Source organism: Rattus rattus, chromosome 9 (assembly GCF_011064425.1).
Source record: "Rattus rattus isolate New Zealand chromosome 9, Rrattus_CSIRO_v1, whole genome shotgun sequence".
Lineage (NCBI taxonomy): Eukaryota > Metazoa > Chordata > Mammalia > Rodentia > Muridae > Rattus > Rattus rattus.
Window position 1 is genome coordinate 83,628,064 of NC_046162.1, and position 24,738 is coordinate 83,652,801.

A 24,738-nucleotide genomic window follows, 5' to 3' on the forward strand; every position below is an offset into this window, starting at 1 on the left:
CCCCCCCCCTCCCTCTCCTCCCTCTCTCTCTCTCTCTCTCTCTCTCTCTCTCTCTCTCTCTCTCTCAGCACGGCCTTGGCTTTCTCAGTTCCCTTTATCTCCCCTCCTGATAGTACTCTGGTCTTTACAAACAGAGTCATAGCACAGTAGTGTCAAGTGTCTGTCTTCACAGAAAATGGGTAAGTAGCCTTAAACCATCTATATATTTTGAAAAATCTGTAAGTCACAGATACTTAAATATTTAGTTAATCAGAACATCATCAACAAAGGGAAAAAGAGACCCAAAGGCATCCACTGGATAGGCTGCATAAAATCTAGTTTCCCTTCCCAACTAACCATTTCTCCAGATTCCTGAAATGAACTCTGGACTAACAGTTAATCTTTATGCTATTGAAAAGTTGAAGATTCAGCCAATCTGAAAAACTGAAAAGAGAACCAATATTGTAAACTTTTTCTATTAATTGCCTCCTCTCACTTCTTTTAAAATTTGGAGATACTATGTCATCTTCAAAACTTTTTGGTAATCTAACTACTCTGAAGTTTGATTAAAGAGATATACATTAAAAGGCAACAAAAGAATGAACAGGGGGCTCAGCAAGGACAGGTCCTTATTGCCAGGCCTGACCAACATGGAACTCAACTCCTTACACAGGTCATGAAGAGAGGACAGAGTCCCTAAGCAACCCTCTGCCCACACAGGCACCACAGCAGTGAGGAACCACTTCTCACACCACACACCAAGAAACAGTGGTTCTTTGACTGATGAACTCAGTAAGAATAGCTGTTTTCTATGGAAAATGGAGTGCTGAAATACAGAAAAATATTTCCAATTCCCTATCATTTTCCCTTTACACCCAAATTTGAGTCCATCACATTCTTAGTTATGTTCTCTTTCCACCAACTAGGTTCTGAAAAACCAAACCCAATCCACATAGTGCAGCAGCCTGTAATAACACACTGGGCCATCTCCAAAGCCCACCACATTTTTTGAGACCAGATTTAACGCAAAACAGGGTTCAGCAGCTTGCTTTGCTATACGTACTAACAGTACTTTAAAAGGAGATGGTTAGCTAGGAATGCTGGCACACGCCTGTAATCCCAACACTTGAGAGGTGAAAGCAGGAGGGAGCTCAAACCCAGCCTCAGTTATACAGTAAGTTGATTTTAGGCTAACCTTGGCTACAAAACAAAATGAGTTAAAATAGTTTATTCAATGTCTCTTTGAGTCACTTCCATTCTCCAGATTTTTTTCTCATGTTCTTTTAATAAATCTATATTGATCTACTTAGTTTAAAAAAAAAGAAAGAAAAAGGAAAATAGTGTATTCAAGTATCTATCGTGACATACAAACTTGAAACGGAAGTGGAGTTTTAAACTGATACCTGGTAAAGTCTGGTGGGACAGGTGTGGTAACAAAGGAAGCCATGGGCTTTCGGTGAACTTGCTGGAACATCATTAGGATCTCTGCGCTCTTGGAGATCAGCTCACTCTTACTGCAAGACCGCAACTGTATGAGGAAAACAGTATCTCAACCAACAAAAATTTGTTCAAAGGCACTTCAGAATTTTTAATAAAAAAGGAGAGGTGTGGTAGTCTACACATTTAACCGCAGAACTCAGGAGGCAGAGGCAGGAGGATGTGAGTTTTATGCCAACCTAGTCTCTACACAGTCAGTTCCAGGTTAGTCTGGTATACATAAAGTTCCAGGTCAGCCACGGCAACATAGTGAAAACTTATCTCAAAATAAATAAAAGAGTCTTAATTAAGAAAACTTGGGGCCAGGTGTGGTGGTGCTTGGAAGGGAGAGACAAGCAGATTTCTGTGAATTCAAGGCTAGCCTGGTCTACATAGCGAGTTTCTGACCACACAGGCAACTGTTATGACTGAGAGGGAGTTACCCTTCCCAAAGGATGAGCCCCCTAAGTGGTTATCCAATATAACAGTCAGCCCTGAAATCATATACACAGAAACAACAAAAATACGCACACGTACGCACCAATAATTATCAAAGAAAAAGAAGCTACCAATGTGGGAAAGGCTTGGGAGGAGTTGAAGGGAGAAGACATGGGAACCTGGGAGGAGCTGAAAGAAGCAAAGGAAAACTGTATTTTAATTTAAATATATTAAAATAAAACATAAAAACTGGAAAATTACAAAGTTAATCTGGTTATTTAATGAAGAAACAAAATTAAAACTGAGTCTATTAGCACATATTTGCAATCCCAGCTTGGAATATGGAAGGTTAGAAAATCAAGGTCATCCTTCAGTCAAATGAAGAAATTGAGGTCAGTCTGCACTTATGTAAGATTCTATCTCAAAAAAAAAAAAAAAAAAAAAAAAAAAACTAAAAAAAAAAAAAAAACTAAACTAGAGACTGGAAGCACGGTTCTGTTGTTAAGAACATGTGCTTAGCAATCAGCAATGCTGTTAAAATATCAGCACTTGCAGAGGACCCCAGTTGAATTTCCACCACTCATAAGGTGGTTCACAACATTCAATCACTCCACTTGCAGGGGATCTAACGCTCCCACTGGCCTCCTTGAGCACCAGGCACACAATGGTGCATACACAAGCAGGAATTCTCACATACATATAAAATAAATTTTTTAGAACGTTTAAATTTGAAAGTGGGTTTGAAAATTAAGAATCCTTGGAGAAGCTAGGTTTGCATTTTAACAATTAAATTGTTGACTTTGTGTGATTTTAATCAACTTTTCCCTCCTGTTTGAAAGTAAAAAAATAACTACAAATATATTTTCACACTGATACAGGTAAACTACTTTATATATTAATGAGCAGATATTCAAGTTCCACACCTTTAACAATGTTTCTAATTCTATATGGCTAATAGAAATGCTGGTATCACACATATTTCATATAATCTTTTTTTTTTTTTTAAATTTTTTTTTTTTCGGGGCTGGGGATCAAACCCAGGACTTTGTGCTTCCTAGGCAAGCGCTTAATCTTTTTTTTTTTTTTTTTAACATACATTGGTGTTTTGATTATATCTCTAGGAGGGTGTCTGGTCACCTGGAACAGGAGTTATAGACAGTTGTGAATTGCCATGTGAATACTAGGAACTGAACCCAGGTCCTCTGAAAAAGCAGTCAGTGCTCTTAACCTCTGAGCCATCAATCCAGTCCTCAAACAATCTTAATCAGTTCTTGAAATATTAAGTCAGAGATAAACAATGAGAAATCTACTGCTGGAAAGACAGTTAAGGGGTTGGGGATTTAGCTCCGTGGTAGAGCGCTTGCCTAGCAAGCACAAGGCCCTGGGTTCGGTCCTCAGCTCCGGGAAAAAAAAAAAAGAAAAGAAAAAGACAGTTAAGAGCACTTGCTTGTCTGCAGACCCGGCTTTGGTTCTCAGCATCCACATTGTGAGTCACAGTAGCTTACAGATTCAGTTCCAAGAGATTCTAACTGCTTTCCTGGTCTCTCAAGTACCAGGCATACACGCAATACACATACACACATGCAGGGAGACATATAAAAATCAATCCTTTATTAAAAGGAGTGAGAAATCTAATGTGGTAAAATATGCATGACAGTTAAAAGACTGTTTTAGTTCAAGAAAACCAGTCTGAGGTTCTAGCACTTTACAATGTGGACTAGTATCTGCTTCTGCTTATTTCTACTGGCTATAAGGATCATGAGGCATCTAAGTAAAATTACATCTAACTGTTGTGCGCTGAATCGTATCTTTCATCATGTAAAACATGTACAATGCAACTGTATTTGAAGGTTAGTTAATTAAGCACAAATGAAGCAACCAGGGTTCTCAGCATACAAATGTCCCTGTGAGGACAAGTGAGAAGGTAATTCTGTCCACAGGCCAAAGCAAAAGACCTCAAGAAAAAATAAAATAAAACCCACTAGCACTTTGGCCTTGAGCTGCCAGCATCTAGAACTGCAAGATTAATTTCTGTTGTTCAGGGATCCCATTCAGTGGATTCTGTCGAGGCAGCTCCGACAAATATGACTGTAAAATTCTCTTACGGATGACATTCGAGCTACCCAAAGGCCAGGGCATCAGATGCCACCAACCGACAGAGCTAGTGGAGGCAGCAGAAATCTAAGAGGCAACTCCCAGTGAATTAAAGTTAGATCATGTCTTGAAGGTATGTTAGGATCCTGGCCACTTTCTTCATTCCCAAATGCTACAGGTTAAATAGGTTTCTTGCAGCATGATATATATACGGCCTTACCATAGCTCCCAGAGCAACAAAGCCACTGTACCATGGTGGTTTTCAAATAAAACCTCAAACATTCAATTTACCAAATGAAGACTCAGCACCTAGACACTGTGGTGAAAGTCTGCTAGCTCAGAGAGACAGAGAAAGCACCCGGATGACATTCCTACAACACTGATGTCCCCAAAGGGAAAATTTCCTGCTCCTCCACACTGTCTTAAATACCCTTCAACTCAAAGACCCTTCTTCCTCTTTCCTGGGTTTTCTTAGGTTCCTTCCCGGTCAACAGATTGCTTGCTCCACCTCTTGACCTATGGTTGACATCACTTAGCTCGTTTAGAAAAAGATTCTGGGTTAAAGGTGAGTGTTAAGGCTGAGCCACACCAAAACCACTTGTTTACAATAAATAGAAAACTCTTGAGTTAAAGGTTATTTGCTAGGGCTGAGCCACACCACAAGAAATAGGTTTTCTGAGTTGACAACTTCAGGATTCATAATGTGATCAAATAACCTGCAACACCATGAAGCAGTGTGAAAATAAGCCTTTCTCCTCAGTAGGGTGTCACAGTAATGCAAAGTTAGCATAATCCGCTTTGACTGAGTTTACATCTTCTGAGTAATTATTGCTTATAGCACATAAGACTAGAGCCATCAAGACATGTAGCCTTGGTTTAACCAATGATAATACCAAACAATAGAGCCATTACATAATAAACAGACTGGTAAATGATGAAAAGGCAGAAAAACAAAAACAAAAAACCAAAAATTACCATCAACCAACCACCCAACCAAGCCCCACATAAATCTCACTACACTGCCCTAAGCTCACAAACCCTGGCCACAGGTCTCCAAGACTTGACGCTACACAGGTGTGCACCAGGCACAAGCCAGGGTGCAGCCTGCCTTTCCTTTCAGTAGTTTCAGAGGAACACCTTGGAGTGAAAAGCACAATTTATTCATTTCACTATTAAAAAATAATTATGAAAAGAGATCCTCGTATATGGCTCCTTGTAGATATCATCCAGTTTTTCTAGAACTGCAATTGCTAATTAGAGCCTAGTAACAAACACGCGTGACACTAACAAACTGCTCTAAAAACTGTTGAATGAGATGTATCGAAAACAAATCTCTCTTTAGTATATCTTTGGCCAATATTTGTAACTCTACAATTATTTATAAAATTAATGGGTATACCATAGCATTCTTATGGTTTTATTTTCCGTCTCACTGTAAAATCAGTGAAACTTCGCATTATTGGCTACGTAGGCACCCTCTGCCTATCTGTTCACTGTCCTTGCTTGCTTTGTAATTCTCTGTGTGCAAACAGAAAACAGAAGGCAACCCTCAGTGTTATTACTCAGGGGTCAGCCACTGGTTTTGTGTCCCCTACTCCCACCCCCAAAAAGGGTTTCTCACTGGCCTGGGACTTGTCAAGTGTGCAAGGCTGGCCAGCTTGCCCCAGGGATGCTCCTGGCTTCTCTGCATAGCCCATGACTTACAAAGTTCACCACTGTGCTCATCTCTGCTTTTCTTTTTTTAAGACAGGGTCTCGGGGTTGGGGATTTAGGTCAGTGGTAGAGAGCTTGCCTAGCAAGGGCAAGGCCCTGGGTTCAGTCCCCAGCTCCGAAAAAAAAAAAAAGAAAAAAGAAAAAAAAAAAAAAAAAAAAAAAAAAAAAAAAAAAGACAGGGTCTCACCATGTCTTGGCTGGCCTGAACGCTTTATGTAAACCAGAACAGCCTTAAACTCACAGAGATCCACACACCTCTGTCTTCCCACATGCTGGGATTAAGGTTGTGTGCCTCTATACCCTGACTGAATACTATGGTGTTTTTAACATCTCATAAAACTCCTGGCCTGGGAGTATTTCACTTTCTTGCCAGCAGCAGGATGTTCAAATGGGAGCATGTCTTTGATATACATACTATAGAATTCAGAGCCTATGCAAGAGAAAATAGTCCCCTGCCTTAACCATCCCAGGGGCTAAGGCACAGACCATTAGGGACAACTGTACAGTTTAAATGTTCTTAGTTTGTTACTACTATGTGCATGCATGTCTCTGTCAGTGTGAGAACACGCTATGCCATGGCATGCATCTAGAAATCAAAGGATAACTTTGTGGAGTTTGTTTCCTCTTTTCCTACTTTTTAACATTGGTTCCAAGGATCAAACTCAGGAAGCGAATCAAGCTTTCATAACAAGTGTTTATCCCTGCTCCTCACTGATCATTTAGAACCCACTAAAATAATTTAAACCATCCAACTAAAACATCAAACAAAACTCCCTGCCCTATCCTACACATGAGAAGCCAAACAAGTCTGTCCTTTTCCTTCTTCCCATCTTACTGACTGACAATGGCCTTTCCCAGTGTACTGGGCATGGTGAACTTGTGAGCCTAGTGATGAGGCCAAGACAGGAGGACTCTGAACTCACTGGCCAACAAGTCTAACCTAGTTGCTAAGCTCCAGGCTGAGGAAACATGGACTCAAAGGAAGGATGGTATTCCTGAATGTGACATTTGAGGATGTACTCTGGCCTCACATACATTGACATAGGGGCTGCAGAAATGGTACAGATGTTAAGAACATTACTGCTCTGCCAGAGGACCTGGCTTCAACTAACAGCTGTCTGTAGCTACAGTTCTACAGGCTCTGACTCCCTCATCTGGTCCCTCTGGACATTGTACGTACATAGTACAGACATACATTCAAGCAAAATACACATAAAATAAAAATATTTTTAAAATTAAAATATGTTTGCAGGGTTGGGGATTTAGCTCAGTGGTAGAGCTCTTGCCTAGCAAGCACAAGGCCCTGGATTCAGTCCCCAGCTCCGAAAAAAAGAAAAAAGAAAAAAAAAAATATGTTTGCGTTTGTGCATGTGCATGTGTGTATCATAGATCTAACTAAATGGAAATCCTAAAACAAAATTTATGAAAAAACATAAGAGAAGATTTTAAATATGTCACAAAATGAACAAACTGACAAATCAGACTTTGGCAAAAATTTAATAATTCTCTACTTAAATAAAAAAAAACAAAACAAACAGCCAGGCAATGGTAGTGCACACCTTTAATCCCAGCACTCCAGAGGCAGAGGTGGGCGGATTTCTGTGAGTTTGAGGCCAATCTGGTCTACAGAACCAATTCCAGGACAGCCAGAGCTATACAAAGAGAGACACTATCTAGGAAAAAAACAAAAAAACAAAAACAAAAAGCAAAACAAACAAACAAGAAAACCTTTACAAAGCATTTACCACATAACAACTTACCATCTACTTTTTTTTTAATACATAAAGATTATACAGGAGGCTGAGGCAGGAAGGTTCTGAATTCAAGGCAAGTTTAGGCAGCTTAGACACTCATTTAAAATGACAATGTCTTGGGTTTCTACTGCCGTTAGAAAATACATGAACGAAAGCAACCTAAAGAGAGGGAAAGGTTTATTTCAGTATTCTTTTCCTTAAGGAAGTCAGGTTAGGAATTCAAGGCCGGAGCCTAGAAGCAGAAACTGATGCAGAGGCCATGGAGGAATGCTGCTTGGTGGCTTGCTCATGCCTTGTTGAACCTGCTTTCCTATACTGTCCAGGACCAGCTGCCTAGTAGTGGCAAGTCTCTACCAAGCTGGGCCCTCTCAAATCAATTGTACATTAAAAAAATACCCTACAAACTTGCCTTCAGCCAATCTGATTAAATCATTTTCTCAACTGAGATTCATCTTCCCAAGTAACTAATTGCATCAAGTCGACAAAAACTGCCTCAGACAAAGAACTATAAAAACAAAGAAAACTCAATAAAAATAGAAGGAAAAAACTTGAATAGAACGTCAACACATATGGATGGCAAGTAAGTGTAAGAAAGGATTTCCAACATTGTTAGACTGGGGCAAACAGAAATTACAGCCATAAAAATACTCTCATGGAAATAGATATTGCAAGAAGATATGTACCATGGGCTTCCAGTAGTGCAAAGGAACTCAGGCCCTACTGGTAGCACTATAAAATGGCTACTGTATTCAGAAGACTGTCAGCAGTTACTTAAAAATAAGGGCTGTAACTGGACTAATGGCTCAGCCTCATCAGCAAAGGAGGTCAGTTCCCAGGACCCACAATCACTGTAGCTCCAGTTCAACAGGCCCAATCATTTAGGCCTTGCAAATACCCACCCACCCATACACACACATACATATATATAATTAAGAACAAAACAAACATTTTTAATTATTCTTATTTTAAGTTTTTTTTTCAGACATCTATCATTGACTCAGCCGTCTGTATTAAGTGGACCTAACGGGAAGAGAAATATATATATAAATATATACACACACATATACATATATATATATACACACACACATATATATGTGTGTATGTATATATATATATATATATATATATATATATATATATTTCCATGTAGAGATTTGGACAAGAATGTTCCTAGTAGCCCAACACCTTTGTTGTTTATAATCAGCCCAAATGAATAGAATCAGCTGAATGGAAAAGCAAATGTGATGTTTATATAAAGTGATCACTCTGCAATGAAAAGGAAAAAATTGTCGATGCATTCAGTACCATGAATGAAACCCAAAATTAATTTGGTGAAAGAAGTTAAATATAAAATGAGTGTATGAGAGTACATTTTTATATAACTGTAGAAAACATTAATTTATGACAGAAACCAAATTGGGGTGAAATGGAGAAGAGTGGGTGAACAAAATACAGAGATGTACAAAAATAAATGTGCATATTCGCCACTGTGACAACAGTGATGGTTTCAAAACTGTACACATTTGTCAAATTTATCAATCACACATTTTCCACACAGGTATTATAGTTAACATTGGTTGTTTAAAAACAAAACACATAAATCCTTAGACACTCACTCGGTATACTGCAATTGGTATAAAATGATGCTATTAATCCAGGGATAAAAGTCTCTGGGCTTGGGGTTGGGGATTTAGCTCAGTGGTAGAGCACTTGCCTAGCAAGCGCAAGGCCCTGGGTTCGGTCCCCAGCTCCGAAAAAAAAGAATTAAAAAAAAAAGTCTCTGGGCTGCTATATTGGGTGTGATACTAGCACTTGGGAAGCTGAGTTGCGGGGTTCACTATCCTGGGCTGTACAGCAAGTTCCAGGACAGTATATGCTAAATATGTGTCAAGATGCTATTTCAGACAAACAAGAATGAGAAGACAGTAAGAGTAAACAAATGAATAAACAAATATTCATGTACTAAACCTTACAAGTCAACTGCCAATTAAGTGAAAAAATAAAATAAAAATATGTTCAGACTTGCAATGGAAGTTAATTCTGATTAGCTCTCCTGGCAAGTTACTGAAGTATAAAACAGCACATGAATAACCCAAGAGTCTTAGCAATAACAGACCAGGAAATAAAGACTAAACACAAGAAGAAAATCTCCAAAAAAGACAACAATTTTGCTGGACAGTGGTAGTGTACTCCTTTAATTCTAGCACTTGTGAGGCAGAGGCAGAGGCAGAGGCAGGTAGATCTCTGTGAGTTTGAGGCCAGCCTGGTCTACAAATCTACAAAGCAAGTTTCAGGATAATCAGGGCTATTAAAGAAAACCTGCCTTTAAAAAAAAAAAAAAAAAGGAAGAGAGAGAGAGAGAGAGGACGTAGCCACATATTGGGCAGCTGCTCTAGCAAGGGCAGATTCATGGGTCCCAAGAAACAGGGCCAGAGAAGTAAACACAGGGAGACCACAAGAGGGAGAAAAGAGAAATAGTGAGCACAAAAGTAGAGAGAAAATGCAGGGGGGGGGGGGAGGAGACAGAAAGAGAGGGACCAAAATGTCTGGATTATATAGGGAGGAACTTCTGAGGTAGAGGAAGCCCAGTCTTTGGGCTGGAAAGTTCAGCATAGAGGGTAGGATATGCCAGCCATACCTTGTAACAGGTAGATACTGAGAGATGCTAGGAGAACTTGAAGCCCATGCAACTCAGCTCCTTGTCCCTGGTCTGAAACCCAATACTACCTCGCTCTCTCGCTCGCTCTCTCACTCACTCTCACTCACGCACACATTTACCATTAAAACACAAGTAATCCAAAAAAAGTCAATTTAATGCAAGTGAATGTACCAGATATTTATGAGATATGTTTTATACTGTACTATGGTTATTAACCGTCCCCCAAAATCTTGATGAGGAAGGATTTTTTTTGCCAATTTGTTCAGTAGTATATCCCAAGCATCTAAAATGGGGCTGGAGAGTTGGCTCAGCAGGTAAAAGTATCCCTTGGGATCTTGCAGTATCCCAAGTTCAATTCTTAGCATCTGCACTGGGTGCTCACAACCACCTCTAAGTACAATGGGAGCTCTGATACCCTCTTCTGGCCTCCACAGGCACCTGCATTCACATGCTCACACCCACACGAATATACATAACCCAAAAATGGCAATAACCATATACCTAAAACTACCAGTTAAATCATATGGGGAAATTTCATCTTTTATAAATTTGCAAATATCTATGACTTATTCCCCCCAACAAAGTAAATCTAGACAGGCATGGGGGCACTAATTTTAATCCCAACACTCAGGTAGATCTGAGAGTTTGAGGCCAACCTGGTCTATTATAGAAAGTTCAAAGTCTTAAAAAATGAGTTACTGTATTTTGGCTCATTTAGAAATCTTAAGAATTAGCTAATATCAACTCTATAAAAATCTCTACTAAAGCACACAGATCTTTTGATGTCATAGCTTCTGTTCCCTCTTCTCCCAACACCCTAGCAGAGAGGTGGGGGAAACATTTTAAAAAGATATAGTACAGTACCTTACCTTTGTGTATTATTTTTTGAACGCTGTAATAAAGCACCATGACCAAGGAAACTATAAAAGGGACGTTTCCTTTGGGGCATACAGCTTCAGAAGAGAAAGAGTCATTCATCAACATGACAGGGAAGCTGCAGCAACTACGGCTGAGGGCTGAGGGCTGAGGGCTGAGGGCTGAGGGCTGAGGGCTGAGGGCTGAGATCTCGATTCACAAACAGGAAATAGTAAGAACAAACAGGTGAGGAGGGGTGGCTGGCAGGAGGTTTTAAACCTCAAACCCACAAATCATATATTTACTCCAATAAGGCCATACTTGCTAAGCCTCCCCAAACTTCACTACCAACTGTCTTCTAAGTCAAATGCCTAAGAATATGAGCCATCTCATTCAAACCACCACACCTTGTGATCAAAGCCCTCTGCAAACAAAGCAGGAGCGTCACAAGTTTAAGGCCATCCTAAACCACAGTATGACATGCTACCTCCATAAACAGGAAGGGAAGGGAAGGAGGAGGGAGATGGATGAAGAAAGGATAAGTACATTCGTTTTTGTAGATGAAGTATAGTTACTATGTGTCTTAGGATGGCCTCAAAAGCCTACATAACATAGGCTGGCATCAAATTCGTGATCCTTATGCCGCAGCCTTACACAATTTACAGTTGTGCACCATCCTGCCCATACTATTTCATCGTTAACGCTCACTCAGCAGCACATAAACGAGTGTATTTTATCACCTGATGTTCTACCTCCTGAAGTAAAGATTCCAACAGCTCTGTTTCTTGAGTAAGAGACGTCTTCTGACCTGTTTCAAAGGAGCAAAATAGCATTCAGGTTGAATGTTCAGGAAGAACAAGATAACTTCCTATGAATACACTCTGTAAAACGAGAACCATTGCAACTGAACAGAACTCCAATGAGTTTCCTAGAGCTTTAACAGCTGAATACACTTTCTAAAAGTAGCTTAGAAAATAGAACATTGGAGGTTAACTCTATTTTTTTAGGCAAAATTCACTTTAGGGCTATAAAATGTATCTAAATCATGTACAGGCTGGGGCTAGAGACTGGTAGAATGCTTTCCTGCCATGCGCAAAGCTCTAGGTTAACGCTCAGCTGGGCATAAACCAGATATAATAAAACTTATAATCCCTGCACACAGAAGGTGAAGACAGAGTCAAGAATTCAAGGTCATCAGCCAGTGGTGCACACATTGATCCCAGCATACAGGAGACAGAGGCAGGCAGAACTCTTGTCTGAAGCCAGTATGGTCAATGGGTCAAGTTCTAGAACATCCAGGACTACACAGAGAAACTCTATCTCAAAAAACAAACAACAAAAAAAGAATTCAAATTCATACTTGATTACTTTGCCAATTTGAGGTCAGCCTGAGCTATGTAGCCATTAACATGACTGAATGAATAAACGAATGAACGAACGAACAAACAAACAAACAGTGACAGTCTTGGGTTGAATCTGTAATATCCCAAAACGAATAAATAAAAATAAACATTATAATGAGAATGTATTTTTAAGTGACTAACACAATAACAATTTCATTCAGTTAATTATCCTGAAATTTCTTCCCAAAATTTAACTTTTGCTTGAAAGGATGAAGTAAATTGGCAAGATGCTTATGTTAAATTACAACAAAGTCTGTCTTTTAAGAAAAGGCAAAATCATCTCACAAACCGAGAGAAAGAAAATCTACAAAGTACAAAAGCTTTTCATGATTTAAAAAAAAAAAAAAACTTCAAAAAAAAACCCCACAAAAGCAAAGAATTTCTGCACTGGAAAAGAACGCTACTTCACTCAGGGAGTTGGCTCAATGGAAAAGCACGAGCTGCACAAGCCTGAGGCCGTGCCAGGGCAGCAGAGGTGCTGGGGAAGGAAGCAGGGACAAGCAGGTCCTGGGAGCTCAGGGATCAGGCAGGACAGCCAAAACAAAGCATCCCAGGCTCAGTGATAAATACTGCCTCAAAAGAAGAAGTTAGAGAAGCTGGACCTCGAGTTCAGTGGTTAAGCGCATATACTGTTCTTACAGAGGACTGGAGTTTGGTTCCCGGCACCCCTGTCACAGCAGCTCACAACTACCAACTACAGCTCTAGGAAGGAGTCTGATGTGCTCTTCTGGATTATTGGGGCACCTGCACTCACATGTACAAATATCTATATATAACCATATAATTAAAAATAAAATAACTAAATTCTTTTAAAATAAAAAAGTGTTAAAGACAACCAACTTTAACCTCTAAGCACTGCAAATACATATTTACAGAAACATGCATTTACCACAAATACACACACACAATTCTTCAATTAAATTTTACAAATCTGTACTGCTGACATACTTGATTTTTAGTTAAAGAAGATAGGCAAACTTATAAGCAAAAAGTAAGGCTACATATAAAAATACATTTGGTTACTATTCAAAATCATATTAAGAGTGAAAAGTACTTTAATTAGTTTATGTACTTTGATTTTCCTTTAACCAGCCAGGTCTGGCGGTGCTTTTAGTTCTAGCACTCAGGAGACAAAGGCAAGTAGGTCTCTATCTAAGTTTGATTCCAGCCTGATCTATACAGTGAAATCCAGAAGAGTCAGGCCTACACAGTGAGACCCTGTTTCAAAAAAAAGAAAGAAAAAGAGAAAAACACCAAGGGATAAATTTTAAATTTCTTTTATTGTGGAAGGTGGGGATTCATGCTATAGCATGTACAGGGCAGTTAGAGGACACTTGTGGGAGTTCTCTTCTTCCATCACTGAAGTGGGCCCTGAAAAGTGACCTGAGATCAGGCTTGGGGGTAGGCACCTTTACTGACTGATCCTGTCTGACACCAACAGGAGTCTGTTGTTTGGTTGGTTAGTTTGGTTTGTGTAGCCTGGTTGTCTTGGAACTCACTCTAGACCAGGCTGGCCTCAAACTCACAGAAATCCACCTGCCTCTGCCTTCTGAGTGTTGGGATTAAAGGCATCAGTAGTGGGAACTTTTCTTAGCTGTAAAAGAAGAAAAAAACTAACAACGAGGTTCACAAACCATTTAGGATTTTCATACAATGGCTGTGAAAATGTTTTCTCTGATTATATTCCAACATAAGTCAGACTCGTGGTCAGATTATACAACACAGAGTTGCCTAAAAGCTTAAGATTCTTACCTACTATCAATTCCTTAATTTATTCCTTAAAGGCTGAACCACAAACAGGGCCAGGACACCCTGGTCTCCAACAGAATGCAAATACACTCACCCATGAGGGTTATGAGCTTGTTCTTCAGCTGTGTGTCCAGCCGTGCAATCATCATCTCCACCGCGTTCCTGATTTCCCTAACACGCTCGTCCTTCGCATTTCTCACCGCTTCTACATTTCTTTCCTAGGAGATAAACACGAAGGACAGATTCTAACTGGAGTCCTTTACAACAGAACAAGAACATGACAATGCAATCACTGGAATTACTCTTAAATTCAGTTAATTGCCTCTTTAAAATCCATAACCAATATTGTAATAATCTGCACTATACAGGTAACATGCCTTTTGAAAAATTCTGTAAATCTGGGTCAGTAAGGTGAAAGATGTTTGCCCAAAAGCCTGACAATCGGACCCCAATCCCTGGAATCTATGTAGAAGGAAAAGGCCCAATTCCTTCAATTTGTCCTCTGACTTCCAAAGTGAAATGGCTCAGTAGGTAGAGGTGCCTACCACAAAGCCTGATGACCCAAGTTCGAACTCAAAGACCCACACAGTATGAGAGAACAACTCCTTCCTGCAGGTTGTCCTCGGACCATCACATGCATGTGCAAAAACACACAAGGCAATAAAGTTCTCAAATAGTGTAATTAAGTTTCTTATAATTAACAGACATAGCAAAAAAAGATCTACAATTACAAACATACCTATTATCTCAGTACATAAGAGGTTGAGGCAGAAAGATTATGAGTTCAAAGCCAGCTTCAACTACAGAGTCTGAGACCATCTTGGGCTACATGAGACTCCAAGGTAACTTAATTTTGGTAAGAGATAAGAAGTCCCAACCAGGGAGTTGGGGATTTAGCTCAGTGGTAGAGCACTTGCCTAACAAGCATAAGGCCCTGGGTTCGGTCCTCAGCTCCGGGGGGGGGGATGGGGGGGGTGTTTGTTTTGTTTCCTTAAAGAAGTGCCAACCACATTTTAGATAAGAAACTACTTTATAAAGATAAAAGGACCTAGAAGATAGTTTGATAAGAAAAGGTATTTCTCGTGGTTGGGGATTTAGCTCAGTGGTAGAGCACTTGCCTAGCAAGCGCAAGGCCCTGGGTTCAAAGAGGAAAAAAAAAAAAGAAAGAAAAGGTATTTCCCAAGCCTGATGACCCAAGTTTATTCCCCATGATCTATATAGTGGAGAGAGCTAATACTAATAAATTGTCCTCTGATCTCCACAAGGGTGTAATGATGCATGACTGCATGCATGTACACACATTTTTTAAAAATTGGCTAGTATACATCCAAAAATATCATAAAACAAAAGGAATTCTGTTTTGTTCATGTTTTTCCAGAGTCTCATACGTTCCAAGCTAGCCTAGAATTTACCATGTAGCTGAAAGCCCTGACTGAATCTTTTGCCTCTGCCTCTCCAATGCTGGGAATACAGCTATATGCCACTATGCCCAACAAAAAATGTTTCTGAATTCACTACGTTTCTCTAGTTGATAAAGATTGTTTTCAGAATTACATATCAAGAGATAGTGGTTTTTTCAAGATTGCAAAATAAGCACTAGATTTCAAATCAGTGTACCAAAGAAAATAAAATGCAGTTTTGTCTATGCATACTATTATTATATATAAATTGAACTCTTAACCTAGAACAGCCTCCTAATGCTGCCAAGAGAAATTAATAATGGTCAGACAAGGCCAGATAAAATCAATTCAGCAAGCATGCTTTTCAAAAGGACTTTATAGCATGCATGCAATTCAGTAATGCTATTTAATATGGACAAAATGTTACAAATGATGATTTTTGTTCTTGAGTCCCAAAGGGTCAAAAAGAGAACACTTGCTGATAGGTTATTAATGGGACCCAAAAAAAAAAAAACTTATTCTGGGAAATTTAGACAGAATATATTCCAAAAGTCTATTTAGTACTTCTTTAAAATTTACATTTTTCCAAAGAAAAAAATTATAAATAACAACTTATTAAAACTGGCCCAGACAACAATTTTTCAATTTTTATTTATCTATGAATTTCTGTCTATGTGGGTATACACCTCATGTATGAGAGTGCCTGTGTGGCCAAAAGAGCGTGTCAGGATCTCCTGGCGCTGGAGTTACAGGCAGTTATGAACTGAACTCCAGCCCCTTGAAAGAGCAGTAAGCACTCTTAACTGCTAAGCCCTCCTTCCTTACATACTGCACCTTCATAGTATTAACTGATTACTCTTTCCACTCTGTGGAGACTAATTTACACATACAAAATAGTTCATTCAGGAGCTAGAGTTGGCAAAGCAGTTAAGAGCACTTACTACTCTTGGAAAGGACCAAGACTTGGTTTCTAGTACCCACAATCACCTGTAACTCTGGTTCCAGGAAATCTAAAGCCTACTTCTGAACTCCAAGGACACCAGGCATGTACATAGTGCACATACATACATGAAAGGAAAATATTCATACACATAAGACAAAAATAGAACCAAGTGTGGTGGCACACACCTTTAGTTCCAGCACTCAGAAGACAGAGGCAGGTGAATCTCTGTGAATTTGAGGCCAGCCTGGTATATAGTGAATTCCAGGAAAGCCAAGGCTATAGAGAGAAACACTGTCTCAATAATAATGAAAAGAAAGAAAAAAAAAAAAAAAAAAAGAAACCTGAAAGAAAACTGTGTTTTTAAGTAGTTCGCTCTCTGGGAGCAGAAAAGGAATGATTGCAAAAGCCACTGGGCTGGGGAGATGGCTCAGCTAGGAAAGTACTTACTGGATGAACACAGGGGCCTAAAGTTGATCCCCAGCATCCATATAAAAATCAATGCTGTGGAGACAGACACGGGATCTCTAGGGCTTGCTGGCCCACCAGCCTAGCCTAAATGTTGACCTCCAATTACCCATGAGAGACCCTGTCTCAAAATACAAGGTGCATGGCTCCTGAGGAATGACACCTGTGGCTGACCTTGGGCCTTTGCATAGATGTCAATTAACTCTGTAACAAAAGTAGACTTTTCGCATACACTACTGACACTTCTCAGGCTAGGGAAATTGCTCAGCGTCTTACGGCAGTTGCTGTGCAATCCTGGCAACCTGAGTTTACTCCCCAGAACCCACAAAGTTGTCCTCTGACCTCCATATATGCCCCATAGCGTAAGTACACATACACGCATACACACACACACTATTAAGAAAGAATACATTTTTTTCCTTGAAAGAAAAAAAGGCAATTCTCTAGCTTCAAGTGATCTCTATATGCCAGAGCTCTGGATGTAAATTTCTCTATTTTTTGAAGTTAAGACTTGAGGTTTATCATCCCATCAAATCTTTAAACATCGATCTTGATTTCAACATCTAATTTCTCTAAGAATATATATCACAGAATCAAAAAAGATAATAAATCTTATGTAAAAGTAATCTTACCACTTCTTGAACTAAGCTGATCAGTTCCATGAGACGTCGACGAAGTTTGGCTACCTCTTCGTTCACTTTAGTGACATGCTGTTCATAGATTTCTGCCAAAGGTTTAAACGTGTGTCCACCATGCTACAGAAACCAACATAAGCACTATGAGGAGGTTTCACACATTCCAACTACATTTGCATTCCTCTTTAACACTCTACAGACAATGATAAATGTAAATATTTTCAAATGAATTTCATCTCTTTTGTATCACCTTTATCTTCTTAAAACAGGCCAGTGTTGGGCTGGAGAGATGGCTCAGCAGTTAAGAGCACCCGACTGCTCTTCCAGAGGTCCTGAGTTCAATTCCCAGCAACCACATGGTGGCTCACAACCATCTGTAAAGAGATCCAACGCTCTCTTCTGGTGTGTCTGAAGACAGCTACAGTGTACTTATATATAATAAATGAATAAATCTTTTAAAAAAAAAAAAAACAGGCCAGTGTTTGCAAAAATTACTCTGGCAATGTAGCAATGCCTTAAGAGTCTAAATATTAGACATTAAGAAAATAATGGAAAGGGTTGGGGATTTAGCTCAGTGGTAGAGCGCTTGCCACCACTGCCAAGGCCCTGGGTTGGTCCCCAGCTCGAAAAAAAAAAAAAAAAAAAAATAATGGAGCCAGGCATGGGAAAACATGCTTTTAATCCAGCACTCGGGAGGCAGACACAGGTGGATCTCTGAGTTCAAGGCCAGTCTGGTCTACATAGAGTTCTACGGTGATAGCCGGGGCTACACAGAGAAACCCTGCTGGGGGGGAGTATTGGTCAGGGGGTGTCTTGTTTAGCAAAAGCACCCCACTTTGCTCTCTGAGGAAAAAAATGTGGGGATTTTTTTGTTGTTTTAAATTTATTTTATATGTATGAAGTTTTGCATGAATGTATGTGTGATACCACATGCATGCCTGGTGCCCCACGGAAGTCAGATGTTGGATACCCTTGACTAGAGATATTTAGACTTATAGATGGTTATATAAATGGCGTTATGGATGGTTATATACGGCCAGGTGAGCCTGGGAATCGAACCCAGGCCCTCTGAAAGAGCAATAAGTGTTCTAAACTGCCTAGCCAACTCGTTGGCCACATGATATGGATAAATCGTGACTTAGGATGAAAAAGTCACCATCTCTTGAGCCTCTTATGCCTAGGACTCAAAATGTGGTCATTTATTTTTCCAGTCAGCACATTACAATTTGAACTCAAAGTTGTTTGATCTGAACTCTACTCAGCCAGCTCAGCCTCCCATACTTTCTGTAAAATACACTGCCCAATAGCCACCAAATGATCAAGTCTCCTAGTTAACATGAGACTCAGGCAATTGCTAATGTGGGCACACTTTCATTTTCCCCATTAAGAACTGACTGTTTTAGTCTGGGGTTAGAGCCCACTGATAGAACACTTTTTATAGCAGACAGGAGGCCCTTAATTTCATCTCTAGCACTACCAAAACAAAAAACCCTTACTGTGTTTAATCTCAACCTACTTATATTGTTGTACTTAATATAAATGATCTAGCTGAATATTAAATGACAGAACACAGCTATTAAGAAAAAAGCTGGGGTTGGGGATTTAGCTCAGTGGTAGAGCGCTTGCCTAGGAAGCGCAAGGCCCTGGGTTCGGGTCCCCAGCTCAAAAAAAAGAACCAAAAAAAAAAAAAAAAAAAAAAAAAGCTGCTTCTAGGAAAGCTACTATGAATGCTTCAAACTTGATAAAGGTAAACTGGCTTTAAAGTCTGGTTTTTAGTTTTGTTTTGCTTTTAGATTTATTTATTTATTCTATATAAGTACCCTGTTGCTGCCTTTAGACACACCAGAAAAGGGCTTCTGATCCCATTACAAATGGTTGTGAACCACCATGTAGTTATTGGGAATTGAACTAAGGACCTCTGGAAGAGCAGGCAGTGTTCTTAACCACTGAGCCATCTCTCCAGCCCCAAAAGTCTGCTTTTAGCCAGACAGACTACATATCTATAATCCCAGCACTAGGAAAGCTGAGGAAGCCTGGCCTACACAGTAAGACCCCATCTCAAAAAACCCAAAAATCTCTTAAGCCAAGCATGGAAGTGCATGCTTTTAGTTCCAACTCTGAATGGAGGATGAAGTGGGAGTAGGCAGCAATCCTGTGATGGTGAGAGCCTCTGAACAAGATTGGAAAGAGAAACTAAGAAATGAGAATATCAGATTATATAGATATTTACACTCAACATTACTTCAGAAGCCCTAAAGTATAAAAATAACTGACCGATACTCAAAGCAGACATTGATCTTGGGCTGGAATGTAACTTAACTGGTGTGACAGTGCCCTATCAGAAGGCAGAAGACACTGGGTTCGACAATCACTAGCACCAAAAAAAAAAAAAAAGGGGGGGGGAGTAGAATATATTTACAGATATTAAGCAATGAAAGCAGTGCCCATCTGGCATCAACACACTGGCCCAAAGAGGCTCTTCTGAACCATCGGAAGGTAAAACACCTTAATAAGACATGCATAATACAGATATATTTTGATTTTCCAGAGTAAAATGAGACTTTATTCCATCTAAATCAACTAACTATATCAACGCCTTCTGATATCTAAACCAAACAGAACATTTGTTCCACTCACCATTCCTCCCCAAAGTGCACACTGATGGCAGATACACTTCTTACAAGTCCAGCAAAATACACTAAGTTTTTCATGGTGATTTTCACATCTATTTATTATGAAAAAGAAAAGAGTTATTTTTAACAAATTTCCAAGCTAAAGGAAACAGATCACTCATTTTGAAATGGTTATAGCATCATAAAGAAAAATGTTTTCAGTGACTTCTAAGAATTAGGCTAAATAACACATAGACAATAACACATAAATAACAATAACACATAGACAAAACTTTCCTTTCATCACTATATATGATAAATGCTATCTCATTACTACTTAAGAAAAAATGTCATGTTAATCTCTTACACAAGCAAATGTATATGTACAAATAATTTTCCTATAACTGGCCAATAATAACAATCAAGACATCTATCTCAATTGCACAATATCAATATAATGCAATTTAAAACGTTCTCTTAGTACAAATGTCCACATGTAAAACAATGAAGTTCAATTCTTCTACAGATTTGACTGTACTCTCTCCAAAATTCTTACACTAAGGCCTTAACCTCCAAAGTGACACTGAAAGATGTCAGTCATTTACAAGTCAAGGACAGAGGCTTCACCAGAAACTAACCCTTCATCAAGCACCTTGCTCTTGGATTTCCTGCCTCTAAAACTATAGAAAAACAACGTTTTAACACTATTTAAACCATCCAGGTACCTACCACACTACTACAGACCCTTACTTTACATGATATATAAAATAAACCAAAAGCGGGGTATGATAGCATATATCTGTAATAAACTTGGGGGAAGCTGAGGCTCAAAATTTTGAATTTAAAAAAGAAAAAGGGGTTGGGGGATTTAGCTCAGTGGTAGAGCACTTGCCTAGCGCTAGTCCCCAGCTCAAAAAAAAAAAAAAAAAAAAAAAAAAAAAAAGGGGAAACTATGGGACATTTATTCCTTTTATGAGAGGTGCTAATAAAAAATTTAAAAGCCCAATAAAAAAGGACCTTTCCAAAGAGTGATAGTTCATCATCCCACAGTGGAAATTATTCAAGTGGTCACTAATGAAATGTGTTATAATATTTAATTTATTCTTTTTGGTATGACCACCACAATGCCAAAAAGTAACAGCCTTAAGAATCCAGTTTAGCCAGAACAGTAGTACAAGTAACACTCAGTTTCATTCAATTATGAACCAGCATGCCAGGGATCAACTAAGCAGTGGCAAAGATCTGTAATCTCTACACTCAGGAGACTGAGGCAGAAGGACGGCTAAACTACAAAGTAACTTCAAGGTCAATCTGAGATACGCAGCAAAAGCCTGTATCAAGAAAACCAAACAAACCAATAAAATTTAGCTCCTCCCATTTCAGTGGTCCTGTTTCCTTTTCCTTTTCAAAAAAGATTATTTTTTATTGCTTTAAATGTTGTATACATGTGTCTGCCTGTGGGTATGCCCATGGAGGTGGAGGCCAGGGGAACTGGAGTCCAATCCCCTGGAGCTGGAGTTACAGCGGGTTATGAGCCACATGACATAGGTGATAGGAATCCAATTTGCATCTGCTGCAAGGGCAGAATGCACTCTTAACCACTAAGCCAGTTCTTTAGCCCCAAGGTCCCATTTCTATAGAACAATAAATAAAAACTTTAAATAAAGTCTAAACTTTATTTCTAATGACCCCTGAGGTTTCAACTTATTGGTTTAACATACTATGTGTAAAAATCAGTTATGACTTTACTTTTAAACATTCGTCGACATCCCTGGAATCTCTCCTAACTTTCCACTTTTGATCTACTCCTAATAACCCTCTATGACCAACATCTGTAAGCATGCAATATAAAGCTACTCATTCTTTTTTATATAAAATTTGCTTCCACTATAATTTCTAAGAAGACCAAAACATTGTATTACTGCTGTGTTCCTGTTCATCAGTTAAATAGAAATAATCACACACAAACTAATTATTTAAATATATGTAGGGGTTGGGGACTTAGCTCAGTGGTAGAGCACTTGCCTAGCAAGCGCAAGGCCCTGGGTTTGGTCCTCAGCTCCGGAAAAAAACAAACAAAAACCAATAAATATATGTATAGATACATAAAGTATCTTTAAAAGAGCACATGGCATATTCTATTAATACTGGACAAAAACCCAAGCACATACTTGTCTTTCTCATTTTCTTCATGTTTGGTGAGACTACACAGCTGGAGAGTATCAAGCTGCTGTGTCACCTCTTCCGCCCAGCGACAATTTACAAGTTCCCGTAGCTGGAGTGGAGCACTGAAAAAAGAAGCAATCCGTACATGTATATATTCTAGTTCAGACATCCAAGATTTTTCTAAAATAAATATTCCTAAAAATAGAGCACAATATTATTATAAAGCAACAGTAAAAGCCAAATATGAGAAAGCATATCTGTAATCTTATCACTAAGGTTACAGAAGCATTCAAGGACAGTTCTGGTGAAATAATGAATTACAGGCCAGCACGGTCTGCACAGTAAGGTTCTATCAAAAAAGTAAAAGGCAATAGAACTTATTTTTATCATATTCATACATCACAGACATGAAAAATGTACCAACTAAAGAGCAGCAATAAATCAAGTTATAAATTTTTAATTTCTTAGCCTAAATTTGACTAAATGATACCATGGGCTTGAAGCACAGTTCAGTAGCAGCATATAAGTGGCATTAGTATGAGTTAATTCCTAGGTTCAAGCCATAGTCCACCAAAACAACGAATCAATTACAATCCCTAGCCAAATGCAGATATCTCGTTTTCAAAACAAAAAACAAACAAAAAAGCAACACACCCCTATAACCCAGCACTCAGAGATCTGAAGTCAGAAGATGAGACCACCTGGGTTACATAGCAAGACTCTGTCTCAATAAACAAAAAACTAAATATCACTAGTCACACTGAAGTGCTCCATAGGCCACAGTATACTGGATGTAGAAGAGGACCATCACAACCAAATTCTCATTTACACTGCTGCTCTTCTCTTAAAGTAATGTGAAAAAATAAAACAGCAAAAGATGGCACTGTGGCCTAAAATAACCAGAAATAAACAAGCTAAAATCTGCCAACATGACTATGAGTGTAAAATGTAACTTTTATTCTCCTGTTGCAATTATCTCAGAAGCTTACTGCCTCCGTCAGCTAACCTAGGCCTAGTCCTGGAAGCTTCTAGCTTCATCTCATCTAGGCCTAGAATGATTTCAGACTGAGGCAACTGCTGAAAAAGCTCACCCTTCCTAGTTCTTTCTGAGTTCTGGCAGGCTTGTTCGCCTTAGCTGTTCTTCAATCTGGCTTCTCTCTCTTGGCCTCTCCTGAATTGCTCTGCTTGGCCTCACACTAACTTTGACAATGTGTTCTAATCTTCTGGCTCCTTCTCATTCCCTGGCTCGTTCTGTCTTTACCTGTGTCTCTTCAACCTGTCTCTGTAAAACTCTCCCAATAAAATTGCCTCCTCTCATAGACAGACCCATGGCTCCAGCTGCATATGTAGCAGAGAATGGCCTTGTTGTGCACCAATAGGAGAAGCTCTTGGTCCTGCCAAGGCTGGTCCCCGCAGTGTAGGGGAATGTCAGGGTAGGGAGGCGGGAAGGGGGGATGGTGGGGGACCCTCATAGAAGAGGGGGAGGATGGGATAGGGGTCTCATGGATGGGAAGCCAGGAAAGGGAATAACATTTGAAATGTAAATAAAAAAAAATCCAAGAAAGAAAAAAGAAAATAACTGCCTTCTCTCCTTTTCTTTCTGCTCTGGTAAGTAGCTTCCCTTTCCTCTCTTCTCATGAGAGTTAGGCATATCCTATTCTGTCAAATCTTTCTCTGACTCAAGCCACACTACAACTCAAAACAGGTTTTTTTCAGTAAATAACAATCTCGGGGTTCATAGTGTGATCAAATCTCCTGCAACACACTAAGTCCGGGGATATTTATAAAGGTTATCAAATATTTGTTTAAAAGTCTTGTATACATACACCATCTGTGAATTCATCAACTGATTTTAGGAAGGGGAAAAAGCAAATTATAAAGCCAGGGATGGAGCACATGTCTATAAATCCTACCATTTAGAAAGTATAGGTGGGCTGGGGGTGTGCTGTCAGGAGTATGTCCTTATAGGTGGAGACCAGCCCGGGCAACATAATAATAATAAACAACAAACAAGAGAATCATAAACAGTAGGTTCTATATCTGTGTGGTTTTAAAAAAACTGGACATAAGAACATACATCACCCCTTGTGTACAAGAATAGCATGCCTATTCATTCCTTCTGAAAGTGATTTTTTCCCAGTTGAGACAAGGTTCCATATTACAGCTCAGTCTGGCCTCACACAGCAAACCTCCTGCCTCAGCCTCCTAAGTTCTGAGATTACAAGTGTGAGCTACCAAGCCCAGTTACATTTTTGTTTCAATTAAAAAGTTAAGAAGTTACATAATAATTATGTGAGAAAAACAAGGGCACAACACAATCACACATAATACATCTAACCTAAAATTTAGTCAGGTGACAGGATCTGCATTTCTTTTTCTAGAGCTAATGATCAT

At 39.2% G+C, this 24,738-nt stretch overlaps 1 protein-coding gene across 11 annotated transcripts in view; it reads right to left on the minus strand.

Annotated features, from left to right (window-relative positions):
• Positions 1–24,738, minus strand: part of Trim37 (tripartite motif containing 37) — a 141,678-nt gene that overhangs the window by 108,405 nt on the left and 8,535 nt on the right. For all 11 annotated transcript variants that reach the window (XR_004389001.1, XR_004389003.1, XR_004389002.1 and 8 more), the window contains 6 exons: positions 22,350–22,466; positions 20,204–20,291; positions 17,564–17,686; positions 14,218–14,341; positions 11,712–11,779; positions 1,383–1,507 (listed from right to left, as the gene is read on the minus strand). Coding sequence is in view for 8 of the 11 variants with exons in the window: in XM_032911863.1 (XP_032767754.1) it covers positions 1,383–1,507; positions 11,712–11,779; positions 14,218–14,341; positions 17,564–17,686; positions 20,204–20,291; positions 22,350–22,466 (645 nt within the window). In the remaining 3 variants the exon portion in view is untranslated. The remainder of the gene's footprint in view (positions 1–1,382; positions 1,508–11,711; positions 11,780–14,217; positions 14,342–17,563; positions 17,687–20,203; positions 20,292–22,349; positions 22,467–24,738) is intronic.